At 22.6% G+C, this 13,360-nt stretch overlaps 1 protein-coding gene across 2 annotated transcripts; it reads right to left on the reverse strand.

Moving 5' to 3' along the window:
* LOC113556123 (serine/threonine-protein kinase D1) lies at positions 1–13,237 on the reverse strand. Of its 2 annotated transcripts, XM_026960888.1 has the most exons (17): positions 13,099–13,237; positions 10,052–10,214; positions 9,200–9,338; positions 8,940–9,080; positions 8,588–8,751; positions 8,252–8,501; positions 5,911–6,059; positions 5,750–5,814; positions 5,532–5,658; positions 5,326–5,461; positions 5,085–5,267; positions 2,860–2,979; positions 2,494–2,762; positions 2,015–2,198; positions 1,764–1,946; positions 1,577–1,662; positions 155–280 (listed from the first exon to the last, which is right to left on the reverse strand). In XM_026960888.1, the coding sequence occupies exons 2-17, from the start codon at positions 10,175–10,177 to the stop codon at positions 155–157; spliced, it is 2,448 nt and encodes an 815-aa protein (XP_026816689.1). In that variant the 5' UTR covers positions 10,178–10,214; positions 13,099–13,237. The 2 variants fall into 2 exon arrangements, with proteins under 2 accessions (XP_026816690.1, XP_026816689.1); XM_026960889.1 differs by lacking the exon at positions 13,099–13,237 and having other exon boundaries at positions 1–280; positions 10,052–10,177.
* Between the last annotated feature and the right edge of the window lie 123 nt (positions 13,238–13,360).

Below are 13,360 nucleotides of genomic sequence, written 5' to 3' on the forward strand. Positions count from 1 at the left end.
TTATTGAAATCATCTGAAATATATGCTTTATAAAATAAAACATCTATTGCATATTTTATATTTTATACTAAAGTAAAATTGAATGGATTAAAGAGATATATTCATGTAGAAGGAATGTTTAGCTAAAATCTTCTTGTATTTAAATTGATTACTTTCATAAAAATCTTGAATGCCTTTGAAACGTTTCCCAACGGGCATCATCAGATTCATGTGTTAAAAATCGAGTACCATTTCCTGTTGATTTTTCGAGTTCTCTTAAATCACACCATGTTTGATAATCCTAAATAAATAAATAAAAATGTGTAAATTAAGAATCATATTAATTTGAACAATAATACCATTGTAATTAAGGTTAATATAACTATTTCTGAACGTCAAAATAATTTATTTACACAAATAATACATTTAAAGTCGTTCTAACTGCTAACTATTAAATTCTTTTAATTTTAAATATAATTTTAATAATACATGCTAAGAATTTTTAAGGTCCAAAAAATTAAAAATATGTATCACAATACTATCAAAAAAATAAAGCGTTGTGTAAAAAAATATAAAATATATGTATACTAAAACGATCAAGAAAATGGGAAAGTGGATACTATACTCCGCAGTACAGTAGGTGTTGAAAGTCAATATAATGGATATTTAAAATGTTAATTCAATGATATCATTACTAGTTGTATTTAAGTATTAATATTTATACCCACATATTATATTTATATTATAATTTTACCAATATCTTTATAATATTTTTATATAGTTAAAAGAACAACTAATGTGGGATCATACATTTTTCAAACTTTTTAATTAGGCTTAACATTTTTTATTAACATTAAAGTAACAATATAATTTCTACAATTAATACTTTTAAAATTACAACTAAAATGTAAAAGCCTAAACATTTATTTTTGATCTCTTATAACTACCAACTAAATCCAATTTTTCACCAATAACCAATTATAAAGTTGAAATCAAAAATTATTTTTCTAGTATAAAATATGTACATACAAATGACATACTATTGTAAAATCAATCACTCAAAATTTAAAATGTCAACTGAATAATTATTTATTATTTATAATATTTTTCTTTTTAAATAGTAATAGTGTATAGCTTCAAAAACAAAGCCGTACAATTTTATAAAAACAAAAAATTAAATTATAAATCAATGCATAAAAATTTTCATCAATAGGAGTAACTTAACACACAAAGAGTACACATACTTATATAATTCTGGTAAAATATAGGTATTTGAATTATTAGATTACATTTTTATGAACACTTTTTTTTATTAATAAAAAAACGCTAAAAAATATGCAAAAATAGTGTCTAGTTACTAATAAGGCAAAACATATACCTTATATCCCAAGTAGTTTTTTTATTACACTATCCAAAAGCAATACGCAAATATTATAAGTTTCTAAGCTAATAAATGTACATATAATAATATGTAAATTCAAATAATAATTGCTGACAAAATATCACAAAAAAATGAATTGCATTATTTTATAAACAAAATGTTAAAAGTATTATGAATGTACTAGTAAAATAAAAAAACATTATGTAAAATATTTACCTGTAACCAAACGTGTACTAATGATTTGTCAACAGTAAATCGTTTTCTTTGCTTTACTTGTAACAAATTAGTTATAAGATCAATTGCTGGAAAATTAAAATAGATTTTAGTTATATTAAAATAGCAAAAAACAAAAGAAAATTATTACATCAATATATAACTTATACTAAATTATAAATAATAATACCGTCATGTGAAATTTCTTTCCATGGATTTCTTGGATACATAAAAGCAGCATTTTGTATTTGATCATTAATATCTTCATCTTCATTAAAAGGAAACGTTCCACTTAGGCTGACATAAACTATAACTCCAACACTCCACATATCTAAAGATCTATTATATCCTTTATTTCGTAAAACTTCAGGTGCTGAAATCATATTATTCATACATAAAAAAGGTACAAGTTGAAACTTATACTAAAGAACTTATACTAACCAAGATAAGCAGGAGTTCCAACTACTGATCGACGAAATGATTTTTCACCAATTATTCGAGCAAATCCAAAATCACATAACTTAACTTGTGGGAAATCAGAATTTGAACTAAGAAGAACATTCTCTGGTTTTAGATCACAATGAACTATGTTTTTGCTATGTAAATGCTTAAGTGCTATCAATATCTAAAAAACAAAATTGCATCAATGTTCTATTATTTGGACAAAATGAATAGTGTTTTTGGAAGATATTTGATAATTAAATTAATAGTTTTAATTTTTTTTAACAATAAGTTTATTATTTTATTAATAAAACCTGATTATGCAATATGTATAACAAAAAAATAGAAAACGTATGTTATGAATTTTTTAAAACTACATAATTCATTATTTTTAGAAGTAGTTTTCTAAATATATTTTTTATTTATACAATCACTATTTAAATAATAATAAGATGTATTTATATAATAATTTAACTCACTTGGGTAATCAAAAACTTGGTAATACGTTCTGATAATCGTCTGCGTTCACTGGATAATATCATTTCCAACATATCTCCTCTCAATTTTTCCATGACTACAAAAATACGCTCTGTTGTCTCAAACATACAATCAAGGTTTACCACACCAGGGTGTTCTAATTTTCCAAGAATGGCTACTTCATTTTTTAAAGCAGCTTCTTGTTTAGTAGGAAATCTTAGTTTATCTATTACTTTAATAGCAACAGTTTTACCTGATTTTCTATGTTTACCTGAAATAATTCAATGAAATACATCAAAATATCTTTAAATTATATTAAACAATGTTAATATTCTATATGTAGAATATAGAAATGATCAAGGACATACCTCCATACACAATTCCAAATTGACCGGAACCCAACACTTCGTCAGGGAATATTTGATACAATTGGCTCATATCTGTCACACTTTGTTGTTGCTCATTAGTCTCATTAACTGAACGTGACACTATATTAATATATATATATTATTTAAAAGTTCAATTACAATTACAAATCCCACAAACTTCTCTTTAATGATTATAATTATAAAATACATTTATAAAAATAATTAAGTTTAACTAATATAAGTATGTTTAATTTATTATCTAATATAATCTACTATCAAATGTACCAATATTATGTTTGTGTGTGTGTTATATTTTAGTTATAATAGTAAAGATTTTATTTAAATCAACATTAATATTGGTTATATTTTAATTTAACAACTTGAAAACCTATACAAAATAAATACTTTCGTTATTCAAACACAAATATAACTTACAAGTCCAAAATAAATTTTCATCAAGCAGCACAGATAATTTTTTGGATGTTGTGTTCTATTTGAAATACTATATAATTTTTTTTTTTTTGCTAGAAAAAAATGATAATACATTTTAGTTTATGTTTAATTCAACAAGGTATTTTTAGATATCTATAATTTATAATCGTATGCACAATTAATTCAATTTTCAAATACATAATTATGATTTAATAAAACTTCTTTTAGAAAAAAAATTAAAAATAAGCCTTAATTTAAGGTATTAGGTATATTTAAATAAAAATTAAACTAAATGCATATATGTGTTTATCTCAATAAGAATTAACTTTTTAAAAAAAAAAGTAAATTAAGTAGCTGAATGATGGTGAAAAAGTATAAAACATGCTTATTTGACAAACATATTCATCACTAAATACATAACAATTATAGAAATATTAATATAAATGAACAGCATTATGAAATAACTTTCAAACATTTAAACTATAAAGTTAAGTTATTTTGACTATAAATGTTCCATAATATAATGTATATATACAAGGCAATAGAGTATCTAGAGGTGGATGAATAGGAGTTATATCCCCCCCGCATAAGTGTTAACAATATTTTAATAAAAATATATTAAATTTATAATATTCAGAAATACAAAAACTGATACCATGCAGTTTGAAAACTTGCATAATACAGGCAGTTAGGTAAACATTATTTTTTAACAGTTCATTCCACTTTTGTCATTTCTGAATATGATATTAGTATGAGGTTTTCTACAATTATCAGTTTTGAAAAACAAAAAGGGTAAAACACAAATTACTACTAGTCAAAAAACTGAATAATTTATATAAATAGTGCTAGTAGCTTTATTCTTCTTCTTCGGCCTCTCTGGGCTATCCCATTTCCTGGTGGTTTTATTATCCATCATAGTTAATAACACATAAAATAAATATATTTTAACATGATAATAATTATAAAACTTAACTACATTTTGTTGTCATGAAAGTATCAGTTAACAGTGAGGTCAATTATAACTTTACCGTATGTTATAAATCTAACTTCTTTTAAGTATTATAAGTTAATTATCATTATACTATTAACAATATTGATAAAATATATTAAGTAGATTAAAAACTATTATATTATGTAAGCTAATTGATATAAAAAATATTGTGACAAAATATTTTTTTTGCTTAGTTTTTTCTACATGTAGTTCTATTTTTATATAAAATGTTTATGACATATACATAAATTAGTAAATAAGTAATGATTAGTTTAAAATAAATCTTTTTTTTAGAAAAAAAGGTAATATACAGTTGATATTATGATGTGTTCATTTAAGCACATTCATGCGTTTGTGTAAAAATACAGTGGCATACCAACAGTGTTATAATACAGTGTTAGAATTAAAAGTGTAATTAAAATATAACAGGTTTTGAGTAAATCGTTTCTAAATAATATACAGTTCATTTTATTGATTTTATATACACAAGTGCAGCTTATTATGTTATTATTGTTTATTATTACTATAAAATGTAACACAAAACACACAAACATAATGATATGAGAACACAAGCTAAGTAGTTTTATAAACAAATAATACTTTCGGGGCAGTTACTAAACTATAAACAAGTTAAGACATTGCACATTGGTGGTACAATTCAAGGAATAAAACAAAACATTATTTTTAATTAATATTACATTTCTTAGAGTAATTGTTAATTAGAGAGAAAAATTGTTAGGTTTGAGCAAAAATATGGCAAGTAGCTTAGCGAACAGCCCTGGTTAATTATAAGACTACTAACTTGTAGAGTTGGATGGTACAGGCATTAATGCCTGTTGAATTATACTCTCCCAGTCTTTCTCTCCCTTGGTCCAAGTATCACTACAATTATCTTCGACATTTGTTCCTCCAGATAAGTTTTGTTCTTCACCACCAACATAATACTCAAGGTTAGTAGTTTTAAGTTCAAAACAATGCATTGGACCTGAAACAATTATTTTAAATAAAAATCAAATATATAATTGAATACATTTGAATATTACCAGGAGCTCGAGGAACAATTGCACTATCAATGTAAAGTATTTCGGACAAAGGAATTTCTTTGTAATACTTTGATGTTTTGTCATTAACAAATAGTGTAATAGCTTTTGAATCCAACCTCCAATAATGACTTTTTCTCTATGGGAAGAAAGATTTATGCTTATCATATAAATATTATATTTAGTTATATTTATTAAGATACACATACCTGTTTGTCTTTGTTAGTAAAATGAACTAACCAACCTTCTTTTATGACTTTTGAACCACATCGTCTCTTAGTATGTTTGATAGATTGAACTATTCGCATCAATGGAATATTATTACTAGATGTAGAACTGAAAAAATAAAATTTTGTTTACAATTATAACATTATTAATTTAATTAATAATTATAGATTAGTAAAAAAAAATAAGGTTAATACTTTACCCAACATAATTTAAATCATCTTGAGGAGTATGATTTATATTATCTGTAAAATGTCCAACAGTCTCCTAAGACAATAATAATTCACACTGAATAAATATATCTATGTATATAACAAAAATTAATTTATGAAGAAATCAGTAGAAATAATCTATTTCTCTTACCAGATTACAAGAACTTTGTCCGTTTTGAGAATTAGTTACCATTGTTGGAACAACATAAGGAGGTGATGGTGTATTATTTTCACCATCACTATCGTCTTCACCTTTGCTGCCAGACCCTTCATGCTCGGATTCACTGCCTACACCACTTTCTAAATAATTAATGTTATATTATTATTTAGATAAAAATACTTAAAAATTAAAAAATTAAATTAAATTTTAAAATTTTATCTTAATCAATTATAAAGTGAATAATAATTAAAATAAATAAGTGAATACTATATAATATAATTTATACTGTTCTAGTAGATTTTGTTAATTATATCAAAATAGCTATAATCTAAAATGTATTACATTTATTACATAAATTTAAAATTATTAGGGATATCTTGATAAGTTACTCATAATAATTTTTATATCATTAAAGATAAAGAGTATGAGTCATAGATAACAAAGAAATATTCTTATTGTTTTGATTATTTTATGTGTATTAATTGGTTTTTCATTTAATTTATTTGAATATGTATATATATTTACTGATAAGTGATTATCTAAGTCAATTCCAACCTAAAATTATTTTAATGATATACATTTAAGTAAAGTATAACACTTTTCTTATTTTAGCAATAAATAATAAGTTAAATAGTGAAATTTAAATTAATATATTAATCATATTATATGCAAAAAGTTTATAAATATTTTTAACAATATAATTCATTTTACATAATAAGTTTTGAAGAAATATTGTGTGAGCATCACATTTATTAGTTGTATAGATACTACAGTTATTTAACAATATTGGATCATGCTATCAAGGTATAGTCACATTTTTTTTAAATTATAGATTTTTGTTAGACTAAAATTTTTAACTCAAATTATTAATAAAATTAGTTAGATAAAATGAACAAAATGATAGTTATACAAAAATAAATTAATCAAACAATGTTTATAATTTTTTAAATATGAATAACCTTATACCGTGTCCGCATAAAAATAGAGTAAATATTTTTCAATTTTGTTATATAGCAATATTATATTAAACTAAACTGATAGAGCCAATTCGGGGTTTAGAATACAAATTGATAGAAAAATCACTTGAAAAAATTGATTAATTTCGAATCGGAAATGACAATCAAATAAGGTTTGCCATTAAAAAAAAATAAAAGTTGTGTTGTGTTGTACAAAATGCATGGGTTAAATAAATTGTGAAGTTAAAGGAATTTATAATCCCCCAGTCTAGTTTAACATTCCACAAACAGAATTGAAAAATATTTACAGGTTAATGAGTGATAAAATTTACTGTTCCTGTAGACACGTGGTATATTAAAATTCTGAGTAGAGTAATAAATTAGGTATAGAAACAAATAAAACTGTGTTTATAATTTTACAAGAATTTTCTAAATTTAAACACCCAAGGATTAAATGTAAAAAATATTGAAAACAATAGTTGTTTAACTATATTCTATACTAGATATAATTAAATAATAATATTGAATCAAATTAATTATTTTTAGAATTGGAGCAAAACACCTGTTAATGTTTCAAAATTATTTTTTTTTATTTATTACTTTTATTTTTTTTCTTCATATATCTCAATTTATTCTGTTTTCTATTTCATCTCTCACATATTTTTTTGATGTAATTTATTCTAGTTTATACTTTATTTGATATTCTTATATTTGTTTATGTAATATTTATTTTATTATTAATTAGTAATTGATAACTCCCTATCTCCAACACAAGCTAAGCTTAAAGGAGATAAATCAATCATAAATTGTAATTTAATAATATCTATTTTGTAATATGTTTGATCTTCTTAAAAAAAAAAGTTACAAATAATAAATCAATTTTGTACACTGAGTATACTCTTATTACCCAACAATATAAACTAAGTAAACTGTACTTTTTTTAAACCAATCAAAATGTTAAAATTATAACCAATTGTTGGGTAATAAAATTGCAACTTATTGAAAAGTATATTATACTCGATTCAAATGAATATTTCATTAATAAAAAAAAAAAATGTAGGTACTGTCAAACTAGTGTACACGTCTTGGTAGTTTGGAATTTACAATACTTCTGAAGTTTAAAATTTGTCTATATTACAGTATAGTTTATTATTTTGGGTTATTTTTTTTTTATTTAAGAACTACAATTAATTTTAAATAAATTATAAAACCTTAACCCACATTTTTTGTTTTTATTTAAAAAAAAAAAAATTACGAATAGAAATGCTTAATTGAAATTCCAAGTGTATATTGTTCATAAAAGTATGTACTTAACATTTTTAAATTCGATTATAAAAAAAATTATACTGGTATAAATAATAGTGGTCGCTACTAACCATTTAAATCAATTGGATAATCACTAATGCAATCTTTTGGCACATCGTCCATACACTTTTTATGCACATTATAATGGCAATCTTTGCACTGTACTCCTTGTTTATAAATTCCTTTAAGCAATTTTTTACAATGTTGACAAATTGTAGGTCTAGTATATGAATGTATAACAAATGTGTGTGGTATTTTGACAGGAGAGGGTGATCGGCTTTTGCTTTTCATAGGTACATTCAATAAATTTCCACTAATTCCCTAAAAATGAAAAAGAAATTAAATATAATAACAGAAGATTTTAAGAATAGTTATAAAATTAATTGAACTTATTAAGTTTAACATACTGATTCATCTGATACTGCAGATATCAATGAAACATTTGATGGACTACGAGTTGAAACACTTAAATTAGAAGAACTTGTTTTATGTCTATTTTTATGTCTGCTACCACCTCCGCAATCATTGAGCAGTTTAACAACACATCTTTTGTGGTAATTTAAATTACAACCTAATAACAGTAATAACAATTAAAAAAATATGTTTAAGTGTATTTAATATATTTATAACAACAAAACATGGAAATTAGTATATACGTATACAATTATGGAGCACAAACTTAATAAATTAAAATTTATTTTTTATTACTTGCTCTATTAATTGTCTGAGTTGAATCAATTATTTTTGTATGTTAAATACCTGAACATTTTAAACCTTGACGTACTATCCCAAATAGCATTTGACCACAATAATCACAAAATGTCGGAGTTTTATATGAATGTACTGCTAAAGAATGTGGTTTAATAACTGAGCTCTCATATTCCTCGGATAATGATTGACCTAAATATAATTTAAATAAATATTTATTAATACAAGTACAAAATTACAAAAGTATACTAATGTATAAATTGTTGAATACATATAAACATATTATAGAACCATAATAAATGTATAATTACCTGACAGAATTATTTCAATTATAGTTTCATCACTTATATCAATAACATTATTGACAGGTACAAGAATTTGATCACATGAATAATTATGACGGAACAGTAAAATCCTCTCTGCTAATCGAGTGAGGCTATGATCAGGACACTATGAATAAATAACAAATCAAAAAGTTTAAACAAAACAACATTATTGACATTATTAATAATTATCTAGGTGAACATAATTTCAATTTTTTATAATTTACAAAAAAAGAGATAAGATATAAAATATGAATCATACTAGTTTAATAAATATAAAATTATTGAATTGATAGACAATTTCAAATACTTGATTCATTTTTAAAGAATCATTAATATTTTATAAATTGTTAATGTCTTTATAATTTTTATAAAATTTTAAATAACTACATAAAATCTTACCCACCTAAATAATAATATGGGTAAAACTATTAGTTAATAGAACTAATGCTACATCAAAAGTTTTGAGTTTTTTTTATTGCTCAGATGTTTTGTTCATAATAAAAATTGCATAAATATAAAACAAACTCTATTGTGCTCATAACTTACTATTTAAATCAATTGTGATTTGATTTACAACAATGCTTTATATTTATTATACTATCTGAAATCTAGGTAATAGATTCTAGAATAATCCACTAAAATGTAATAGAGAAAAAAGTAAAGAGAGAGAAAAAACAAATTAAAGAAAACATTAAAGATGTCTAACATCCAATTCTTTTTAATATAATATTAAATAGTTTTACACACATAATACTATTCAAAAATGTTTTCTATGTAGTGGGATATTAAAATAATTTAACATTATTAAGTACTGTAATAAACATTGTTACTACTTACTTTTATGTTCACAAAATCACATGCTGCTTCTTTTAAAGTTCTTAAAGTAAAAGAAGATGCATTCAATGTTACAGAGTCACGAATTAACCCAAGTTGCAAAATGAATGTTACATCTTTTTCTTCCATGTCACTGAATGTTTATTAAATAGTTCTAACATTAAAACTGAAAGAAATTGCACATATCAGATATCATTTTATTTATTTAAATAATGGGCAAATAATAATCATTAAATTAAATTAATAGAATCAATATTGTATGATTATTATTTATTTTCACTTTTAAACATAAATTAAGACTAAAAATAGCAATAATAAAATTAATTGAATAAACATATTAATTTTATATCATAAATTATTTTTAATTTTCATCACAAGTATGCAGTATTATTACTAAGCACGCATAACAAATAAAAATATATGGACAATTTACAAAACATTATTTCACTGCCTATTATATAGATATATTACTGACACTTATTAAAAATTGGATATTATTTATTGTCAGTAACTTAATGTTAATGTTAATGACCAAAAAACATTGGTTAGGTACTGTATGATTCTTTTATCAAACAACACTCATTATTTCAAAATCTATTAATGTTTTTGAAAATATTTTTTACATAATTTTCAGTCAAAATAAAAAAAATTAAAAAAATTATAAAAAATATGTCGAAATAAAAAAAAACAATCTACATTACATAAATGATATGTAAATGTGTAATTTATGATTTAAATAAATATCATATAAGCAAAATGTTAGTTTCTATTTTTTCAAGTAACTTTTATTACACAAGCCAATTATTTTATTAAACAAATTTTTATTTCAAAATCTAAATAAACAAATTAAATATTTAAAGTAGACAAATATAGTTGAACGGAATGGTAAAATATGTGCATACTCGGTCAAATGTTAGTCTACTACTCCATATACCTAAACTTTAATTTCTCATAAGTCATAGGCTACTTATCCGAAGTTTGATTTTAATTTATTGAAAAACTCCAAAAAATATTTTCTTTAGAATATGAAATTAAAAATATATGTTGTCATTCAAAAAAAGTAATAACTTAGAAATTATAATGATAAAAAATATTAAATTTATTTTAAAAAATATTAATAGAATTCAAAATAATCTGTATTATTTAATAAAACAATTGCATGTTCTGTACCTATAATAAAAGTTACTAGTTTTGAAAAAATAGGAACCAATATTTTGGTTACATCAACATTTATTTTAATGATAATTATACATTAACGTATATCATAATGAATATAATAATAAAAATTAGTGATCAACATTAAGTATGTACAATAACAATAAGAAATAAACATAAATATCATAAAATATGGATTTTTTTTTATTTTAATTTTTAATAAATTTCTCTTCATTTTTACCAACAAACTGACTAAACCAATTTAAAATAAAAACAGTGATACATCAATCGTATTATCTAAATTATTATTCCCTACATAATTAAATTATATCAAATGAATAACTAATAAATTATACACTATCGCGAAAAAATAATTATTTTATTAATAAGCCATAGTAATTAGACATTTGATCAATTTTGTCATTTTATTTTAATCACTATTACTATATATATTAACATTAAAATGGTAGGAAAATATTCCGGACTAACATATTTTAGTTACTTTATCAATGCTAATGTAATAGCCAATGTTGCTTTATTGATTTCCACTGAAATTTTAAACTCCTAAATTAAAAGCAAATTAACCAACAACCAAAGATTAAAATAAAAATTCAAATAATAAACTTCAAATTTGTATATTGTGATTAAGAAAATGAGAAGTACCTATGACTATCTTGTCATATATGCTCTACCACAGATTACAGTCTACCTACAATTATGGAACACTTGTCATATGCGCTCTACTATCCAATTTATATCTTTATTATGAACAAATTTAACAAATTTCTAAGAGACATGGCACAAGTATTTTAATATTTATAATTATTAATGATAATGAAATGAATGACACATAATAATAATATAAAATTATTTTTAATAATATATTAATTATTTATAAGAACTGGTGTTTGCCATTAAAACCACTTTTACATTGCCCATTTATTACAAGAATATATTATTGTCTAAAATCTAAATATAGTTGTTGAATGGTAATGATAAAATACGATAGAGCACATACTACAGTCGCAATGTTGCCAGTAGAGCGCATACGACAAGATAGTTGTACTTATGTAAAATATGTTTTATAGTTTTTAATATTTGACAAATATTTAAGATATGTATGTGTATAATAAATTGTACTAATAGGTATCAATTATTTAGCTGTTGCCAATGAAATACATTTTCTAGTCTTTATTTTTTAAATTGCGAATAATCTAAATATGCAAATAAATATAAATCAGTTTTAATAAAATACATATTACCATTTATTAAAAAATTAATATTAATTATAAAAGATTTTTCCAATAAATACTTTTTTTATATGACATTTTTAAAAAATTACATAAATGTATACATTTATATTTCTATCAATGATTTAATTGTCTTGAGATAGGTATCTACTAACCTAAGATTATCTTTATAGTTTATTTTGAAAAGACATTTTATAATGTAGATTTTACCAATGTTTTAAATTTAATTTATGTTTGACCTACTGACTAATATTTGCTTGTGACTTAAAATGCAAAATGTAATTTAGTAAGTGAACATATTAATTTACTTTTAGAAAAAATGATACAAAAATTGTACAAAAAAAAAAAAAGCTGAATGCTGAATGCATTGAATTGTTAACAATATTTCTTATAAATTACATTTGAATAAGACAAATTAATTTATTAATAAAAATTATCATTAATCATTTTTATAGCTTCTGTTGCATACTGGTAATACAAGGTAAAATGTGTACCCAGTACCTAATGTGTTAAAAAAAGTAAATAAAATCAATGACGATTAGATAGGTAATAGGTATTTATTAATGTATCCATTTTCAATTTGACAAAATTTCAAAAACCAAGAAGAAAATACTTATATAATTCTTGTTCTTATAGTTAACGTACCTGGTTAGCCACAATCTTAATGTATAGTGTCACTACGATTATTCACAAACACAATAATTACAACGTAAACTGTATTTTACTCGTTTCGCCATATTTCTTACAGAGAAATAGAAGTATTAAGGACAACTTTCACCCAAGTATGAATCAATTTCAATCGAAACAAATGATAAGGACAAATATCATCTTATCACTTGGTCTTTTTATCTTCTATATCTATATACTGTACGTCTGTACATAATGGGAAGAGATGACGTCGTCCCAG

The sequence above is a fragment of the Rhopalosiphum maidis genome, chromosome 3 (genome assembly GCF_003676215.2).
Source record: "Rhopalosiphum maidis isolate BTI-1 chromosome 3, ASM367621v3, whole genome shotgun sequence".
NCBI lineage: Eukaryota > Metazoa > Arthropoda > Insecta > Hemiptera > Aphididae > Rhopalosiphum > Rhopalosiphum maidis.